The sequence below is a fragment of the Theropithecus gelada genome, chromosome 16 (assembly GCF_003255815.1).
Source record: "Theropithecus gelada isolate Dixy chromosome 16, Tgel_1.0, whole genome shotgun sequence".
Lineage (NCBI taxonomy): Eukaryota > Metazoa > Chordata > Mammalia > Primates > Cercopithecidae > Theropithecus > Theropithecus gelada.
The window spans coordinates 4539842-4559648 of NC_037684.1; the positions used below are offsets into that span (position 1 = coordinate 4539842).

The 19807-nt window shown below is 48.4% G+C and overlaps 1 protein-coding gene across 1 annotated transcript in view; it reads left to right on the top strand.

Annotated features, from left to right (window-relative positions):
- Positions 1-8551, top strand: part of LOC112609247 (TBC1 domain family member 3G-like) — a 368624-nt gene extending 360073 nt beyond the window's left edge. The window contains exons 3-13 of the mRNA XM_025361773.1: positions 1316-1355; positions 1843-1923; positions 2375-2482; positions 2811-2920; positions 4152-4200; positions 4726-4846; positions 5557-5651; positions 6001-6066; positions 6537-6636; positions 7007-7159; positions 8136-8551. Coding sequence (XP_025217558.1) covers positions 1316-1355; positions 1843-1923; positions 2375-2482; positions 2811-2920; positions 4152-4200; positions 4726-4846; positions 5557-5651; positions 6001-6066; positions 6537-6636; positions 7007-7159; positions 8136-8551 — 1339 coding nt within the window. The remainder of the gene's footprint in view (positions 1-1315; positions 1356-1842; positions 1924-2374; positions 2483-2810; positions 2921-4151; positions 4201-4725; positions 4847-5556; positions 5652-6000; positions 6067-6536; positions 6637-7006; positions 7160-8135) is intronic.
- Positions 8552-19807: the final 11256 nt, after the last annotated feature.

Sequence of the window (19807 nt, forward strand, 5' to 3'; positions counted from 1 at the left end):
CATTGATCGCTTTGGGATTGTGCAGTGAGTCCTCTGTGCTCCCCTCACCCCTGAAGCACCTGTCTCAGCTCAGGGATGGGTTTGTTTTCAGAAAGGCCTTTCTGAGGCAGGACTGTCTCGCCGGGTCGGGTCAATCTCCTTTCCAGGGTCAGAACTCCTCCCTGGTTCCCCTGCAGGTCCAGCCCGAGGTTGCTGTTAGGCCAGAGGTGCGGGGCCCATCTAGGGAGTGGGTGGGAATGGAGACTGGGCTAGGTCAGGCCCCTGGACTCTCAGCAGTTCTGTCCCCAAGTCAGCACAAGAGGAGCGCGGTAGCCTGAGGGTCTGGCCCTCTCTACTTGAAGACAACTCCAGTGAGATCCAAGTGTTGTGGCCACAGGGTGAAGGGACACCTGGCCCAGCCTCAGGGCTGCTCTCCAGCAGGTCTCTGAGGGCCCACCTGCCCCTGTCCTCCCTCATTTCCCTAGAACTACAGCCCTCACTGAACCCATCGGGAAGATGGAAAGGCATGGAGACAGTGGGGGCTGTGGCCCTAGGGGAACGGGGGAGAAGACGGGCAGGGCCCCGTTCTGGGCATCTCATGTTAAGAACAGGGAGGCTGCACGGCTTGTGGCTAGAGACCCTGGGTCTGGTGCTGGGAGGGGATCTGGGGCCAGGTGAGAGGAGCCCAGCCAGGAGACCATCCCTTAGGGATCATAGGATGGAGAGACAGAGGATCCCGGGGGAGGTAGGGTGGGAGGCAGCTGATGAGCAGTGCCACTTCTGAAACGCAGGGTGTGTGTGTCAGGTGCAGGGAGAGGCAGGTGGATGCTGGGAGGTCAGAACTTGCAAGGGCCTTGGGGCTGTCAAGTGGGATGGGCCCCTGGTACACCAGGAGTACACCGGGCAGGTCTCAGGGCAGGCTCCCTTGACCCTGGTGGTGTGATGCAGTCACTCCCTGAGGGACTCCTGTCAGGGACCAGTCGCCCACCCTGGGTGGTCCCCATCCCATCTCAGGCCTGACCTTTCTCAGCTCCAGCAGAAAGCACCACCTCCAGTCCAGGACAAGCAGCCCCATTGTGCAGCCTGACCACCCCCCACGCCAGGAGCCCCAGTAACCCCGGCCAGGCTGGCCCCACACTCCTTCTCCTCCCAGGTCCTGCCCCTCCTGGGAGTCAGCCCCACAGGAAGGCCCTTGTTCTCCCTTCCCTGTGTCTTCTCCTGGGCTGAGCCCTGAGCTGGATAGGGACAGAGCCTGTCCTTTCTGGGGGTTGGCTCCTAGCCTGGGGCAGCTCCAGGCCCTGTGCAGGTCCTCAGTTCTGCCTGGGTTGCCTTACAGTGAGACAGAGCTGCCTCCTGCCACTGCTCGGGAGGCGAAGGTAAGAGCCTGATGCATGGGTGGGGAGGGCTGGTCCAGGGGCGTGGGGACTGGGCGGGTGGTCGGTGAGGCAGAGGAGGCAGCTGGCCGGAGCGGTGGCGGGCGAGGGCAACACGCTATTACTGGGAGGGGCAGCAGTCCCTGCTGGATCTGACCCCAAGTTGCTCTAACTTGGGCAGTTTGATGAAATTCCAAAGTGAGAACCACAGTTGTGGCTTGGGGGTGGCTGCCGCCTGTGTCAGGACCCACCTAGAGGCTGGGACCTGACCTACGACTGGTGTGTCTGTGGCCTGAGGATGGCACGTCCCGGGGCCAAAGCCAGCCCACTGGTGCTCATTTTCTCAAAGGTTCTCAACCCTTCAGGTCTGCCGTTCCCTGGTTCCTTCCAGCTGCGTCCCACCAGGGCTCCAGAGCCCAAGACCCAGCATCCATGGACGGCTCTGGGAAGCCTGGCAGCTCCCCTAACTCCAACATTCCTCATTTGACAGCAAATACGGCGGGAGATAACACGAAAGAGCAAGTGGATGGAAATGCTGGGACAATGGGAGACATATAAGAACAGTAAAAAGGTAATGTGTGAAGGGAGAGGCCCCCGGAACTACTCTCTGAAGAGACAGGGGACAGGCACCCATGGCTGTGGCCTGGCGCCATCAGCCTCTCAGAGGGCGGGTGGCACACTGTCCTAACCCAGAGGACTGCAGGCCTGGTCGGTGGTTTGTCTGCCTATTTGTGCAAGCGTCACCTTGCTGGGAAGGAATCTGAATCTAGGGCTGGGACCACCCGGAGCTCAAGGCTAGGGATGCCCTGGTGACCCAAAGGAAGGAAAATGTTCAGATCAGAGTTCCGACTCTGAGTGTCCATCCACTCTTTCAATCCTGGGAAGGGAGACTGTGTCCCAGCTTAATGTCACCTCTAACGAGAAATTACGGCGCCAAAACCAACGATTTCCAGCATCCTTGGCTCTGGCTCTCACTGGGGTCGCCCCGTGGCCTGTGACACCAGTTTGTTTTCTGCCCACAGCTGATAGATCGAGTATATAAGGGCATTCCCATGAACATCCGGGGCCAAGTGTGGTCAGTCCTCCTGAACATACAGGAAGTCAAGTCGAAAAACCCCAGAACATACAAGGTACGCTCAGCCAGAGCACAACAAACAGGACACGCCGTGTCAGGGGCTCAGGTCTCCAGCTGGAGGGAGCATCAAGCCCAGCCTGAGGGGTGGTGGGATGGTCAGATGCACATCCTGGGCACGGACGGTGACATAGTCACCACAGACAAACTCGCCTCTGGTGACCCTCCCCGGCTTCAGTAACAAGCCAAAAAGCAGCTTTGTGCAGAAGGAAACCTTCCTGCTTCCCTTCCTTCCCGGAGTGCTGACTGTGGGCTGACTGCCATTTGGGGCCGGGAGTCTTCCATCTGTTCTGAGGCTGCTTCCTCCTCTTGGCCCTGCCCTACAGGTCATGAAGGAGAAGGGCAAGAGGTCATCTGAACACATCCACCAGATCAACGTGGACATAAGCAAGACACTAAGGACTCACATCTTCTTCAGGGATCGATACGGAGCCAAGTAAGCTTATGGGAGTCACAGGATCACAGCAGACATGGAGTGAATGAAAGGGATGGGGGCTTCCCCGGAGCAGAAGCCAGGGTCACCAAGGAGGGATGACAGAGCTGCCAAGAGCTCTCCTGGCCCAGGGAGCAGCTGGCACCATAAAACAAGCACCTCCCTTGTTCCAAGCCCTGGGCCAGAGTGGAACATGTGGGGCCAGAACCCAGGAGGATCCTGAGGAGACAGAAGGCAGCAAACAAAATCATGCACAATGGTGAAAGGTGCTCTCCCGGACCCACGGGGACCCATGGTAGGACTCACGGGAGGGTGGCAGAACAGAGGGCCCTTGAGCCTCCTGAGGTAACACTGACATCACCAAGTGCTGGGGCAATTAGGGGTCCTGGAAACTGTCATCCTTTTCTGCTGGGAACGTGACATGGCACAGCCACTTTGGCAGCCAGTTGGGCAGTGGCTCACAAAGCTCCATGGACTTCAACCACGTGTCCCCAAAGTGTCTCAGATATTGAACCCACTGATTTGAAAACTGACATCCACATAAGATGTTCACTGCTTAATTCATTGTCACTCATACATGGAGATTTCGGGGATGGCCTTCAATACGGGAATGGGGAGAACAAGACTGGTCCTCCCTCCCAACGGAAGACCCAGTGAGAAAAGGGAACGAGCCAGTGATGGCCGGACGAATGTGGGTGGATCCTAGATGCATTTTGCTGAGGGAAAGAAGCCAGACACAATAAGCTACCACGTAGGATTCCCATTCCTGGGTCATTCTGGAAAAGACCAAACCATAGGGACTGAGAAGCAGTCTGGGTGGCCAGGGGCTGACGAATCGGGGAGAGGCCGGGTGCATAGGGGCCACCCTGGAGACTTGGAAGATGAAGGAGTCACTCCAGGAGGGGCTGGAGCAGTGGCCGGGAGACTCTGCCCATTGGTTTAGAACCGTGGAGGAACTGTACACCCAAAGGCTGAACTGGCGTGTGTGCAAACTGAAAATAAATAAAATTATTCAGAATGAAAAGGATCAGGCAAGTCACTGTACGACTGGGCTATCTGCATGTCACAGATGTAGATTTTACTGAAATATTTCCTCAAAGGCCCTGAGAAGCTCACTGCTTATCTGGTGAATCATCTGAACCTGAAATGGGGTTTGTTGTTAGGCTTTGTAGACAAAGTGAAACCAACGGCATCTGCACAAAACAACCAAAAGCCTCCTTTCTCTGTCTCCTAGGCAGCGGGAACTATTCTACATCCTCCTGGCATATTCGGAGTATAACCCGGTGAGTATTCCCGGCAGTGACGTTCCCGGGCAGTATTTCCCTGTTCACAGGAGTTGGTGTCTGGTGGGGGTGCCATCGCTTCTTTTAAAGTTAGTATTTGTGACCCACCAGGATATAGGATGTAGGACTCCAGCTCACTGCTGGCGTAAACCTCCAAGCAAGGGGGTGGCCTCAAGGGGTCAAGCCGAGACACAAAAGAGTCGGGGCCTGGACTCCTGGTGTCACCTGGGTCTGACCACCACTTCTCAAAACCAGAAATGACACCCTCCTTCTGGGGCTGCCCCAAAGCCCAGGAGCTTGGCAGAGTCACACGCAGGACAGTGCCATCAGGAGACATTTTGGACAAGGTGCTGAAGTGCCTGATGGACTTGGCTCTTGTCATGAAATGAATTTGCATCCTGAGGAAGCCTCTTCTTCAGAGGAAGCCTCCCCAGTCACCTCTGCCCTCTCCAATGACATGAGTCCTCCCAGGTGACCTCAGTCCTCCCAGGTGATGTCCTTTCACGGTGACTCTGGCTCTTGCAGGAGGTGGGCTACTGCAGGGACCTGAGCCCCATCGCGGCCTTGTTCCTCCTTTATCTGCCTGAGGAGGATTCATTCTGGGCACTGGTGCAGCTGCTGGCCAGGGAGAGGCTCTCCCTGCAGGGTAGGTGGACAGCTGCCCATGGGACCTCATGCAGCCAGACCCAGGGATGGCCACTCTGGCCAGGTGATCTCGGCTTTCAGCCAAGGCACCTTCCTTGTGTAGCCAGCTCCTTGGGAGTCTTCAGGATGTCTCTGCTGAGGGTCCCACAGGAGTCCGCGGCTGACCCCAAAGCCCAAGTCAGACGCCTTTCATCCCCATCAGCAGAGGGCATCTCATCCTCCCCGTGGCCACCCTCTGTGTCCTGCTGTCATGCCCTCTGGCTCTGATTCTGTGCAGCTGACTCTCCAATCCCTGAGAGTCCTCCTGCCCTCCAGCTGCCCGGGCTCCTGCTGCCCTTGGTGCCCATGAATGGGCCGACCAAGCCCAGGTGGCAGCATCTCCCCATTCCGTGTCCCCTGGCCCGACCCCACTTCCAGGAGACGACCAGGAAACCCAGAACCCGCCCTGTTCTGGCCGCCATGTGGTGGCCTCAAGTCAGCCTTGCCCTTTTTGCACCCTGGTCCAGGAGGCCTCCAGGGAAACCTCCAGCCAGGCTCCAGGGGATGTTCCTGCCCCACGTCCCCAGAGTAAAGGCTGCATGGTGGGTCATCAGATGGGAGGTTGGGAGGCCTTGCGGTTTGGGGGCCTCTCCAGCTGCCCAGCTCTTCCAGCTGATGGCTCCACATGTTGGGGAAAGGCTCTGATTTCTTGATGGGCTGGGGGCTTCTCAGGATTCCACAGCCCAAATGGCGGGACAGTCCAGGGCCTCCAAGACCATCAGGAGCATGTGGTCCCCACGTCACAACCCAAGACCATGTGGTGTCTGGTGAGTTTATGGCGTCTGGTGAGCAAGCTTGGGCTCTTCTCCAGAGGCCCTGCATCCCCTGGGGCTGGTGACTGGCTGAGTCCCAGCCACTGCCTGACCTGGGATGCCGGGTTCTCCATGGGCTGGGAGTTGGTCTATAGGACAGAGGCACAGGGATGGGGGCCCAGCTCCCGCAGAGCAGGGCAAAGGGCAGTGTGTCCACCGGGAGTGTGGGAAGGGGACGGTGTTGTGGGGAGTCCTGGACACTGCCCAGTGTTCTGCACTAGGGGAAGGGTCTTCAGAGGCCCTGGAAGAGGGAGGTTTTTAGGGCAGCCCAGGGGGCCCTGAGCACTTCTGTTCCTCCCGTCAGGACAAGGAAGGTCTTTGCGCGCAGGATTCCTCCTTAGGCTGGCTTCTCCAGATGCTGAATGACGGGGTAAGAAGACACAGGGAGACCCTGGCTCAGGGACCCTCCTTGCCCTGCAGTGCCCTGCTTCCCCAGCCAGGGGCTCTGGCTCACCCACAGCCCACAGGAGGCTCTGCCCACAGGGGGATTCCCACAAGACACCCAAACAAAACCCTCTGCCCAAGGGGGGTCATCCCAGGGCAATAACTGGGACTCAGGCCCCGCCTTACAGGCAGACTGGGCCAGGACCCAAGTTGGGAGGGATCAGGGAAGCCTCAAGCCCTGGGCAAGCCCCTCTCTCCAGGAGCCACACTCCCAGTCCAATGAGTGCCCCCCATGAGGAGCTGCAAGACCTTGTCTGACCCAGAACCCTGGAGGGCTCAGGAAACCCTCATGGGGAAGGTTACTGACTCTGGGGACTGAAGCCCCAGTGGGCTCAGCTCGAGCCACCAGTCCCAGCCTGGAAGGGCTACAGTCTCCCACACCTGCTATCCCCACAGATCTCTCTCGGGCTCACTCTGCGCCTGTGGGATGTGTATTTGCTGGAAGGAGAACAGGTGTTGATGCCGATGACAAGCATTGCCTTTAAAGTTAAGAGGAGTAAGTCTCCCTGTGCCCAGTGGGGCCTGGGGAGCCCTGGGGTCAGACCCCGACTTACCCGAGGGCAGCTTCCTTACACTGTCCTCATGATCCTCTATTCTGGCCTAGAGGGAGGTCGGACCAGGTGGGCTGGGCAAGGCACAGTGACACCAAGTCCGTCCCCCACATGACCCAGATGAAAGTCAGGAGTGTCCTGAGCACTTCCCTGTCCAGGTCGTCCCCCAGCCACAGGCTCCTATGCATATCTGGACCCCTGGGGTGGCCACAAAAGGTTCTGGCACCGCCCAGTGGGAGACTGAAGTGGCCATGGGGTATCAGCTGTGCCCCCTCCCAGGGAACTCTCCTGGCCTGATGTCCACCCTGTCCCTAGAGCGCCTCACGAAGACATCCAGGTGTGGCCTGTGGGCACGGTTTCGGAACCAGTTCTTCCATACCTGGGAGTTGGATGATGACGCTGTGCTCAAGCATCTTAGGGCCTCTATGAAGAAACTAACAAGGAAGCAAGGGGACCTGCCACCCCCAGGTGGGCTCCAGTGCCATGTCCCCTCCCATGTCACCCTCTGGAGCAGTCAATAGTGGGGGAGTGCCCGAGACCCACAACCCTACTACCTGGGCCTTCCTCTTCACCTTTTCCTCCTCCTCTTCCTTCTGGACTCTAAGAAAGTACAGGAGGCCACCAGTCCTCACGGCAGGCGCTCAGTGCATGTGTACTGGATGTGTTTTGCCCGCAGGAGGCGGATGTGGGCATGACCCTCCAACAAGCCCCCTCCCACATTCCACAGTGTCTCTGTCTCCCCATCACAGGACCCTCAAGGGCACTAAAGATGCCAAACCCATTTGTGGGAAACCCCGCCCTTCCCTGCAAGCACCCACAGCCTCAGAAAGCAGCAGAGGCCCCTCACTCCTGCACGCTCCTCCAAGGTTGCCAGGACAACCAGCCTTGAGCCAGGGAGACAAGGGAATCGGGTGTCCCTGACCCCACAGCATTCAGGGAGAGGGCACAAGCGGGACCCTGGGCGAGAGCTAGAGCCAAGAATTCAGCCAGATGTGGGAACGCTCAATCCTGGCATGGATTGGGCAGCCCAGGAGGGCAGAGGGTGACCCATATCCGGGTCCAATCACCCACTGTGGAGATGGGTCCCCATGTGAGGTGGCAAAGGGCTGGGTGACATCCAAGTCCCTTCCCACCTGAGTTCTCACTGGGGGCTGTATCCCTGGCCCAATAGTCCTGGGACAAGGGTGTGTGGTAGGAAGCCCCCAGCCAGTCCGAACCCTGGGGGCAGTCCCAGGAGCCACCTGCCATCCCCCCACGGCTTCCCCATGCCAGGTGGCACACACCTCTTCCCTGGGATCAGCAGACTACAGGCGCATCCTCAGTGTCAGACCACGGGGCCACACAGAGACCCTGAGGACTCTGGAGACCTAGGCAGGTGGGGCCTGGCCGAGAAAGGCCTGCATGGGCTCAGTGGAGACGCTGACCACGACTGTTTTCCTTTCAGCCAAACCCGAGCAAGGGTTCTCGGCACCTAGGCCTGTGCTGGCTTCAAGTGGCAGGAGGACCCTCTGCAAGGGGGACAGGCGGACCCCTCCAGGCCCACCAGCCCGGTTCCAGCGGCCCATTTGGTTAGTTTCCCCACCGTGGGCACCTTGTTCTTCCACATCTTGTCCTGGTGGGGCTGTCCGGGAAGACACCTACCCTGTGGACACTCAGGGTGTGCCCAGCCCGGCCCCGGCTCAGGGAAGACCTCAGGGGTCCTGGAGATTCCTGGAGTGGAACTCGATGCCCCGGCTCCCGACGGACCTGGATGTAGGGGGCCCTTGGTTCCCCCATTATGATTTCGAACAGAACTGCTGGGTCCGCGTCCCTTCTGAACAACCCGAGCCAGCTTCACATTCTCATTTTATTTTTTGTTAAACTTATGAAAATTGATTAAGAAAGTGTGCAGCTCGAAAGACCTTCACAGATGGAACACACCAGCCCCGAGATCACAAAGTCAACCATGTCCAGCCCCTCCCAGCACCCCCAGTCCTGCCACTAGCATTCTGAATTCCAACAACACCGTGAGCCTGCCTTTGTACTCTACCCTTATGGAAGGAGAACCCCCTTCATGTTTTAAAATAAATGTTTTCTATTTAAATTATTTTAGATATACAGAAATATTGAAAAGGCACTACAGGGTCCTCCTACACCTTCCATCCAGCTGCCCCTAATTATGACGTTTTGCAGTACCATGGCACATAAGAAATTTAGGCCGGATGTGGTGACTAATACGTGTAATCTCAGCAATTTGAGAGGTCAAGGCGGGAGGTTCAGGTTCACTTGAGTCTGGAAGTCTGAGACCAGCCTGGGAAACACAGGTGAACCCTGTCCCTAGAGGAAAGTCAAAGAAATTAGCCAGGCCTGGTGGCGTGTGTCTATGGTCCCACCTAGTGAGGACCTTGAGGCAGGAGGACTGCTGGAGCCCATGACTTCCAGGAAGAAGTGAGCCATGATTGCACCACTGAAGAATAGAAAGCTAAATATTTGAAGTGTTACTTTATGCCACTAGGGAAAGCAAGAAGACTTTTATACCATGAGTATTAAGGTATACAGTTTTCTAAAAATTTATCTCTGCAGTTCAATAAGAAAAAATGCCTGCACATTATATTTGATAGAGCAAATAAAGAAAAAAATAAAAACATGAAAGGAAATGTTAGTATTAGACTCATGCACTTTTCAAAGCATTACTAAAGAGCATCTGACATTTCTGTTTAAAACACTTGTACCATTGCATAATTAAGTACGAAGATGAGAGTTATTTGAGGTGTTTAAAAGTTGGTGGTGCCACATCCAACTGGTGTAACTAGATAGAAATCACTATAAAAAAGTTCAAATTCCATGCAAATGTAAAGATTATACAATCTTATTAAATTGTTAGACATTTTTTCCCAACTACCAAATGGGGTCACATCATGTCTATAATTAGCAATAAGAAAATTCTACTTGCACAATCTTCAAAGTCCATTTTTAAAATTTTATACACATCATCTCTCATTTAGAAAATGAACATTTCAATATGCTTATTACACCTAGGAAGAAAAATGTTCAATTTTATAATCTCAAAATTTTTGCTAGTCATTAAAATAAATCAAAGCATTCAGCATCAAAGGATATACAGATACACACTCTTCAGTAATTCATATACAAGCACCAGAGTATTAGAGGCCTAAGCTGCTCATTTTGTAAGACATGGGACCCGTGTAGTATTTATTTTAAAAAGAAATAGCCCCATTCAACAAGGGAAAGATCATAATTTAAAAATTAGAAACTAAAAGAAAAATAAGCCTTAAAGCTTCGGTGTATGAATATCTACCATTAAACAGAATAAGAAATAGACACTTGGGACATCAGACATACTGACCCTTGAAAGGAACATGGATACAAATATGTAACACCCAATCAAATGGTACCAACACCATGATCCTGTGTGACAGCAAATAGTGACCAAATCTAAAGAATTCCCAAAGTTGTATTGAAATATATTTATCTGAAGGTTTTTAAGCGAGTTACAAAACAGCCTCACTTCAATTTTACTGTGTCCTAGTAAATAAAAGTGAAAATAAATAAATGGGTGATAGGAATTCAGCAGAAAATGAGAAACAAAGATCATCACAAAATGTATAATTGGGGCCAAAATCCAACTAACTAAAGGTGTTGAAAATATAAAGAGTTTCCTACAGATTAATTTTATTCACTAAATGTATACCAACATTCACTATCAATATCAATATTCTTTTATATATTGATAATACCTGAAAATTTTCCAGAACAGAAGACCCAAAGCCACTGACTGAAGAACCACTATAAATCAGAGTAAATAAACAAATACACCAAGGGACGTTAATAAAACTACAGAAAACTAAGGGAAAGAAATGAACATTTTAAAAACAAAAGGCAAGTTATCAAATGAAAAACTAGATAACTAAATAAAGCGAGAAAACATTTTTTAAAAGATTTCCATTAAAGGGGACACCACACAATTTTCCTTGGGTAATAGGAAAATGATTCCAGAAGGAAGCTCAGAACTGAAGAAAAACATGAAGAGCGATAAACATGGAGGCACACTGAATATATAATGAACGTATAAAACATTAATGCCTTCCCACTCATTTACAATGCAAATGACCATGTACATTAAAGATTAAAACACTGGTTGGTTTGTGAATGTGTGTAGCTTTCTGATAAAACTATAACAAAGACTGGAAAAGCAACAGGTAAAAGAAGTCTCTATGGTTTCATTCTACATTTCGTGTTCAGTGGGACACACAGGCCGGGGGAGGTGGCTCACGCCTGTGATCCCAACACTTTGGATAGCCAAGGCGGGCGGATCACTTGAGGTCAGGAGTTTCAGAGCAGCCCGGCCAATATAGCGAAACCATGTCTCCACTAAAAATACAAAAATTAGCTGAGTGCAGTTGTGTGTGCCTGTAGTCCCAGCCACGCAGGAGGCTGAGGCAGGAGGACTGCTTGAACCTGGGAGGTGGAGGTTGCAATGAGCCAAGATACTGCCACTGCAGTCCAGCCTGGGCAATACAGCAAGACTCTGTCTCAAAAAGAAAAAAAACAAAAAAGGGATACACTCAGTAGACTGAATTTACTGATAAGAAAATTATAATCCCTACAGCAACCACTACATAAATATAAATACTTATCTATATAGGAAGAGATATGGCCAAAAAGGCAATTTAAGGCAATTTAATGTAATTAATTAAATTTAAATGCAATACTAACTGTTGCATTGTTAAACTGATTAAAATACAGCACTAAAAACTAATCACAAAAAAACAGAAGAGAAGTAAGAGGGAAAATCAATGTTAAGAACAAACAGCAGAAGACTTCTACTTCTGTCCAAGACAAACTAAGATAGTGAAGAGAAAGGCACAAGGGAAACTGGAAAAGGTCTTGAACGGAATGGCAACAAATATGAAATTTATCAAAACTTGAGATGTGGGCTGGGGCAGTGGTGGCTGACACCTGTTAATGGCTTGAGCTCAGGAGCTTGAGACCAGCCTGGGCAACATGGTGAAACCCTGTCTCTACGACAAATACAAAAACATTAGCCAGATAAGGTGGCGTGCACCCGTAGTCCCAGCTACTTGAGGGGCTAAGACAGGAGGATCGTTTGAACCCAGGAGGTTGAGGCTTCAGTGAGCCGAGATCACACCACTGCCCTCCGGCCTGGGTGACAAATTGAGACCCTGTCTCAAAACAACAACAACAGTGGCAAAAACAAAAACAAAAAAACACAACTTGTGGGATGCAATAAAAGCAACAGAGAGGAACTTCCAGCATATATATTTTCATTAGAAAAGAATATCCAAAAGAAAAGACCTAAGTTTCCACCTTTATAAGTTAGAAAAGAAGAGGAAAATATAACACATAGTAAGTAGTAGGAAGGAAATAATAAAGAGCAGAAGTTTAGCAAAATAGAAAACCAGGAGATGGCATAAAAAATTAACAAAGCCCAAAACTTTCTTTAAAAAGGTCAACAAAACTGAACAATTCTACTTGGACTGGTCAAAAAAAATAAAAAATAAAATTAAAACAAAGAAAAATCCAGAACACACATCACCAACATCTGGCCGGGTGTGGTGGCTCACGCCTGTAATCCCAGCACTTTGGGAGGCTGAGACGGGTGGATCACGTGAGGTCGGGAGTTCAGGACCAGCCTGGCCAATGTGGTGAAACCCGTCTCTACTAAAAATACAAAAAATTAGCCATGTGTGGTGGCGTGCACCTGTAATCCCAGCTACTTGGGAGCCTGAGGCAAGAGAATCACTTGAACCAGGGAGGCGGAGGTTGCAGTGAGCCGAGATCCTGCCACTACACTCCAGCCTGGGTAACAAGAGCAAGGCTCAATCTCCAAAAGAAAAAAAAAATTAAGTTAAAAAAAATTCACCAACATCAGGAATAACAATGGGGTAGTAACCACCAATGCTAGCAAAATTACCAAAATAATAATAAAATACTATTGGCGGCCGAGTGCAGTGGCTTGCGCCTGTAATCCCAGCACTCTGGGAGGCCAAGGCGGGTGGTTCACCTGAGGACAGGAGTTCAAGACCAGACTGGCCAACATGGCAAGATCCTCTCTCTACTAAAAACAAAAAAATTAGCTGGGCGTGTTGGTGCCTGCCTGTAATCCCAGCTACTTGGGAGGCTGAGGCAGAGAATCACTTGAACCTGCGAGGTAGAGTCTGCAGTGAGCCGAGATCGTGCCACTGCACTCCAGCTTGGGTGACAGAGCAAGACTCCATCTCAAAAATAATAAGTAAATAAATAAATACTATTGGCAATGTTAGTCCAACAGTTTCAGCAACTTGTACAAAGTAGTCAAATTCCTTGGAAAAATAAAGCGCACCAAAATTGACTTAAGTATATAAAAATAGGCTGGGCCCGAGGGCTCAGGCCTGTAATCCCAACACTTTGGGAGTATGAGGCAGGAGGATAGCTTGAGCCCAGATGTTCGAGACCAGCCTCGGCAACAAAGCGAGACCGCTTGTCTCTACAAAAAATAGAAAAAGAAAAAAATATTAGCCAGGCATGGTGTGCCTGTGGTCCCATCTGTTCAGGAGGCTGAGGCAGAAGGAGCATTTGAACCCGGGAGTTTGAAGCTGCAGTGAGCTATGACTACATCACTGCACTCTCACCTATTGATCTTGGCTCACTGAGCAACAAAGTGATACACTGCTAAAAAAAAAAAAAAAAGAAAAGAAAGAAAGAGAAAGAGAGGAAGGGAGGGAGGGAGGCAGGGAGGAGAGAAAAGAAAAGAGAAAGGAGGGAAAAAGGAATGTCCCTATAATTTTGCCAAAAAACAAATTTATCAGAAATTTTCCCAGAAAAGTTTCCGTTTCTCACGAAGTTCTATATAGAATTCAAAGAAAAACAACACCAAATTTACACAAACTGTTTCATTTTAAGTGACAAGCATAATCCTCAACAAGCACCTGACAAAACCACTATAATTCTTAAAGAAACAGAGAATGGAAGTACATGACAAAAATAAAATACATGTTAGGAGATGGACAAGTGAATTTACAGTATCCTAAGAGTTTCAGAGGATTCAGAAGAGGAAAAAAGCACATAGTAACATTAACTTTTTTTAAAGCTAATAGAGAGGGTAGAATGGAATGAGTGAAACAAACCAGAATAGGAAAGACAAATACAAAACATTTAATAAGTTGGAAGGTTTACACCAGTTGCAGTGGCTCATTCCTGTCATCCCAACACTCTCAAAGCTGAGGCAGGAAGATCACTTGAGCCCGGCACTACAAAGCTACAGTGAGCTAGGATCCTGCTACTTGCACTCCAGCCCGAACAACACAATGAAAACCGGTCATTTAAAAACACAACAAACAAACAGAAGTTTGGAATGGTGAAGGCCTTTCTAACTAATAACTCAAAAAACAAACATCATGAAAGATTAATAAATTGAACAAAATGAAAGTCAAAAACCCATGCATGGTAAAAATTTTTTTAAAAAAGTTTTTTTAAAAAGCACCATATAAATAAAGACTAACCAGATGGGCAAAAATTAGTCCAACTCATATCAAAACAGCATAATAATATATGAGGGGCTCCTTATGAACGCTCCAATAACTCACACTAAAAAAATCAACAACTGTGGCTGGGCACGGTGGCTCACGCCTCCCACCACTTTGGGAGGCTGAGGTGGGTGGATCCCGTCTCTACTAAAAATAAAAAAATCAGCTGGGCATGGTGGCCTGCGCCTATAATCCCAACTATTCGGGTGAGTGAGACAGGACAGTCCCTCGAGCGGGGGAGGCAGAGGCTGCAGTGAGCCAAGATCAAGCCACTACACTCCAGCCTACGTGACAGAGGCAGACCCTGTCTCAAAAAAAAAAGAGAAATATCAACAACCAAGTCAAAAAGCAGACCACAGAAAAGAACAAATTGCTCTTCAAACTATAAAAAAAGTCAACTTCACTAATACTAAAAGAAATGCAAAACTACTGCTGATACAAACTTTTACCTGTTGTTAGATTACCAAAGGTATGAAGAACAGCTTTTTTATTTGTATATTGGTAAAACTGGGAAAACATATATTCATAAAACTACAGGGAGAATAATTTGGGACTATCTATCAAAATTAATTGCAACACTCCTTTGACCCAATGTTTCCACCTATGGAAATTAATAATCCTATAGATATACTTGTATACAAGCAAAATGACACATATACAAGAGTTAGTCATCAAAGTAGAAGATCAGAAAGTGCATCAACAACTGATCAATTAGATAACATGATTAAAAAGAAAAAAAAAAGCTCTGAACTGATAACAGGATAAATTGTTCATGCTGGGTGCGGTGGCTGACGCCTGTAATCTCAGCACTTTGGAAGGCTGAGGCAGTAGGATCATTTGAGGTCAGGAGTTCAACACCAGCCTGGCCAACATCGTGAAACCCCATCTCTACTATAAATATAAAAATTGGCTGGGCGTGGTGGCGCATACCTGTAATCCCAGCAACTTGGGAGGCTGAGGCAGGAGAATCGCTTGAGCCCGGAAGGTGGAGGTTGCAGTGAGCTGAGACTGCACCACTGTATTCCAGCCTGGGCGAATAAGCAAAGCTTCAAACAAAAAAAGAAAATTGAAGAAAAAAGAAAACAGAAGTCTCAAAAAAAAAAAAAAAAAAAGAAAAAAAAAACAACATAAATTGTTCAGTGAAATAAATTAAGATGCAGAAGAGTATATAATATTAACCCGGCCGGGCGCGGTGGCTCAAGCCTGTAATCCCAGCACTTTGGGAGGCCGAGACGGGCGGATCACGAGGTCAGGAGATCGAGACCATCCTGGCTAACACAGTGAAACCCCGTCTCTACTAAAAATACAAAAACTTAGCCGGGCGAGGTGGCAGGCGCCTGTAGTCCCAGCTACTCGGGAGGCTGAGGCAGGAGAATGGCGTGAACCCGGGAGGCGGAGCTTGCAGTGAGCTGAGATCCGGCCACTGCACTCCAGCCTGGGTGACAGAGCGAGACTCCGTCTCAAAAAAAAAAAAATTAACCCATTTGTATAAAGATGGAGGCAGTAAATAAGTATGTATCTATTCACATTTGAATATGCAAAAGAAACCTAGAAAGACACGCAAGAAAGTAATAATTACATGGCAGCAGGAAAGCTATTGATAAACTTGGGCGGATGGGGAAGAGGAGTAACAGGAAGGATTTAGAATATATTTTTAAATTTTGTACAATCTGACTCTATAACATAGTCTGAAGATTAAACCGTAAAATACATATAGCTAGCCAAAATCATTGTATTTTTCCCTTTTATATACTCACACCATTACTCTAGTCTATGTCAAAACTACTTTAGAGGTGGCTACCCAAACTGGAGAAGAATATAGTAATAATAGCTAAACCTCTACTTTTTTTAGCTGCCTCATTACATATGCCAGGGTCTAATAAACTCACACGTACACATGTCAGAATAGTACTGAGTTGTAGAAAAATATGATTTCTCTGACAAAGATAACTGAAAGTGGAGAAGAAAATGAGGAATACACAAGAGTCCCTAGGAAAGCACACCAAAACGTGATACAGAAGTCAGCATTTCTTTCTTTCTTTTTTTTCTTGAAACAGGGTCTCACTCTCACCCGTCCCAGGGACTGAAGTACAGTGGTATGACCATGGCTCACTGCAGCCTCGACCTCCCAGGCTCAAGTTATCCTCCTGGCTCAGCTTCCCAAGTAGCTGGAACTACAGGCGCATGCCACCATGTGTAACTAAGTCTTTTTATTTTTATTTTTTATATTTACTTTTGCAGAGACCAAGGTCTCCCTATGTTGCCCAGACTGGTCTCATACTCCTATGCTCCAGTGAGCCTCCTACCTTGGCCTCTCAAAGAGCTGGGATTACAGGTGTCGGGCAGCACACCTCACCTAAAAGTCAACATTTCTTTATATTCAAGCAACAAAGGTCCTCAGAGTTAAATAAAATTAATATTCACTAGAAACATCATCTGTCTAGAGATGTACAAAAGAGAAAAAAAGAATCTAAAACAACAGATTTTAGGTCTAACAACAACAACAAAATGTGGCTCATTTTTCAAAAAAATTCCTAACACAAGAAACTATATCCATTTTTTAAAATAGACTTTTTTTTTTTTTTTTTTTTTTTTCTGAGACAGTCTCCTTCTGTCACGCAGGCTAATGGGCAATGGTGCAATCTTGGCTCACTGCAACCTCCACTCCCCGACTTCAAGCGACTCTCCTGCCTCAGCCTCCCAAGTAGCTGGGACTACAGGCACCCACCACCACGCCTGGCTAATTTTTCTATTTTTAGTAGAAACCGGGTTTCACTATGTTGGCCAGGCTGGACCCGAACTCCTGACCTCAGGTGATCCGCCTCCCTCGGCCTTCCAGAGTGCTGGGATTACAGGTGTGAGCTACCTCGCTCAGCCAAAAAAATAAGAATTTTAATTAGAAGTATGTATTTAATAGATCATTCTGCATAAAATAGCCAATGCTTGTTTGTCCACAAAGTAGAAAAATTGTGGGTCAATACAATAACGATTCATAAATTACAGCCACTACCGTTAAAATGAGTAGAAGACGCTGTTTCATTTGATGAGATAAAATAAACTACCAGGTATTTGAAAATAGTCCACCGCCCCAGTTTTCAATAAAAATTTTTTCAAGAAATCTCTGCACTCACCCCCATTATCTGTTCTTTTTTAGGCTCCATCCTGATGGGGACACAGTTCATATCTCTATAAAAAAAAAAAAAAAAAGAAAAGAAACAGGTGATGAAGACATATTTCAGATGATCAAAAACGTAGTATCTTCCCTACAACTTCAAAACTCCCGAAAATGGGAGAGCAACATTTGTACTCGCTGCCCCCCAAGAATATTTCAGAACTTTCTTCAGGAACAGTTGTTCCCGACGACATGTGATCTTCTTCAGAGGACAAGCTATTTTTTTAAAGTACATTTTAGGCCGGGCGTGGTGGCTCACGCCTGTAATCCCAGCACTTTGGGACGCCAAGGCAGGCGGATCACAAGGTCAGGAGATGGAGACCATCCTGGCTAACATGGTGAAACCCCATCTCTACTTAAATAATACAAAAAATTAGCCGGGCATGGTGGTGGGCGACTGTAGTCCCAGCTACTTGGGAGGCTGAGGCGGGAGAACGGCGACAACCTGGGAGAGGGAGCTTGCAGTGAGCTGAGACTGGGCAACAGAGCGAGACTCCATCTCAAAAAAAATAAAATCAAACAAATAAATAAAGTACATTTTAACTTTTAAACTCCTGCCACGGGCCAGGCGTGGTGGCTCATTCCTGTAATCCCAGAACTTTGGGAGGCCGAGGCGGGTGGATTACCTGAGGTCGGGAGTTTGAGACCAGCCTGACCAACATGGAGAAACCCCATCTCTACTAAAAATAAAAAATTAGCCAGGAGTGGCGGCGCATGCCTGTAATCCCAGCTACTGGGGAGGCTGAGGCAGGAGAATTGCTTGAACCCGGGAGGCAGAGGTTGAACCAAGATTGTGTCATTGCACTCCAGTCTGGGCAACAAGAGCGAAACTCCATCTAAAAGAAACAAAACAAAACAAAACAAAACAAAAAACTCCTGTCACAAGTTTTTAAATCTTACATGAATGAAAACACAAGGATGTTAGGACTATTTACCTGGGGAGAGGAAGAAAAAATCAAAAAGGTCCTCTCAACACAAGAATGAAGCAAAGCTTTTAACATCTGCCTGTTACCTGTTTACTTCCTGTCCTTTTTTTTTTTTTTTTTTTTTTTTTTTTTGAGATGGAGTCTCGCTCTGTTGCCCAGGCTGGAGCACAGTGGTGCGATCTCGGCTCACTGCAAGCTCCGCCTCCTGGGTTCATTCTCCTGCCTCAGTCTCCTGAGTAGCTGGGACTACAGGTGCCCACCACCATGCCCGGCTAAGTCTTTTGGATTTTTAGTAGAGACGGGATTTCACGAGTTAGCCAGGATGGTCTCGTTTTCCTGACCTTGTGATCCGCCCGTCTCAGCCTCCCAGAGTGTTGGGATTACAGGCGTGAACCACCGCGCCTGGCCCTTTACTTCCTGTCTTATGGCCAGCTAGGACGACTGCAGTCAAGTAGGTCTGGTTTCTCTTAAAGAGCCAAACTCACGAATTGAGAATTTTAATTTACGTGGCAAGAAATGATCTCACGCATGCTGATTTCCCTTCTGAAAGGAATTAGGCTAATCAGCTATTATTGTTCAAACACAATCGTACTGAAAATTTATTGTGGATCCCTCTCCCTCCCATCCTCAGAATGGAAAAGCAAAAATAAATGTCGAGCCAGTACTACCCCTTCTTATGAAACACAGTAAGTTTCAATGGCATTGTCTTACTATGAAGAATATGTTCCTGAAAGTCGCACTTGAGTATTATTTATATCCCAGTTTGTTTCCAAAAGAGGTTCTGCAGCATACGACATAGTAATATAGGCCGGGCACAGCGGATCACACCTGTAATCTCAACACTTTGGGAGGCTGAGGTAGGCAGATCGCTTGAGCCCAGGGGTTCGAGACCAGCCTGGGCAACATGGCAAACTCCCACCTCTACACACACACACACACAAAATTAGTTGGATGTGGTGGTGGCACACCTATAGTCCCAGCTGTTCAGCAGGCTGAGGCGGGCAGATCAATTGAGCCCAGAAAGTGAAGGCTGCAGTGATCCATGATTGCACCACTGCACTCCAGCCTGGGTGACAGAATGGACCCTATCTCGAAAAAACAAACAAAAAATGTGTATGTGTGTGTATATATATATATATATATATACACACACACACACAAAAAAAAAACCACACACACACACATTATATATATACACACACATATACACACAGATACTGTATATATACACACACACTATATTTACACACCCTACATACAAATATATATACACTTACATATATATAAACTACAACAAACAAGTGTAGAAAATTAAGTTGAAATAGTTTTAAAAGGACAGAAGGAATAAGCCATAAAAGCCAACTGAGGCCGGGTGCAGTGTGCCTCACACATATAATCACAGCACTGTGGGAGGCCAAAGTGGAAAGACCACTTAAGGTCAGGAGTTCAAGACCAGCCTAAGCAAAGAAGTGAGACTTCATCTCTACAAAAA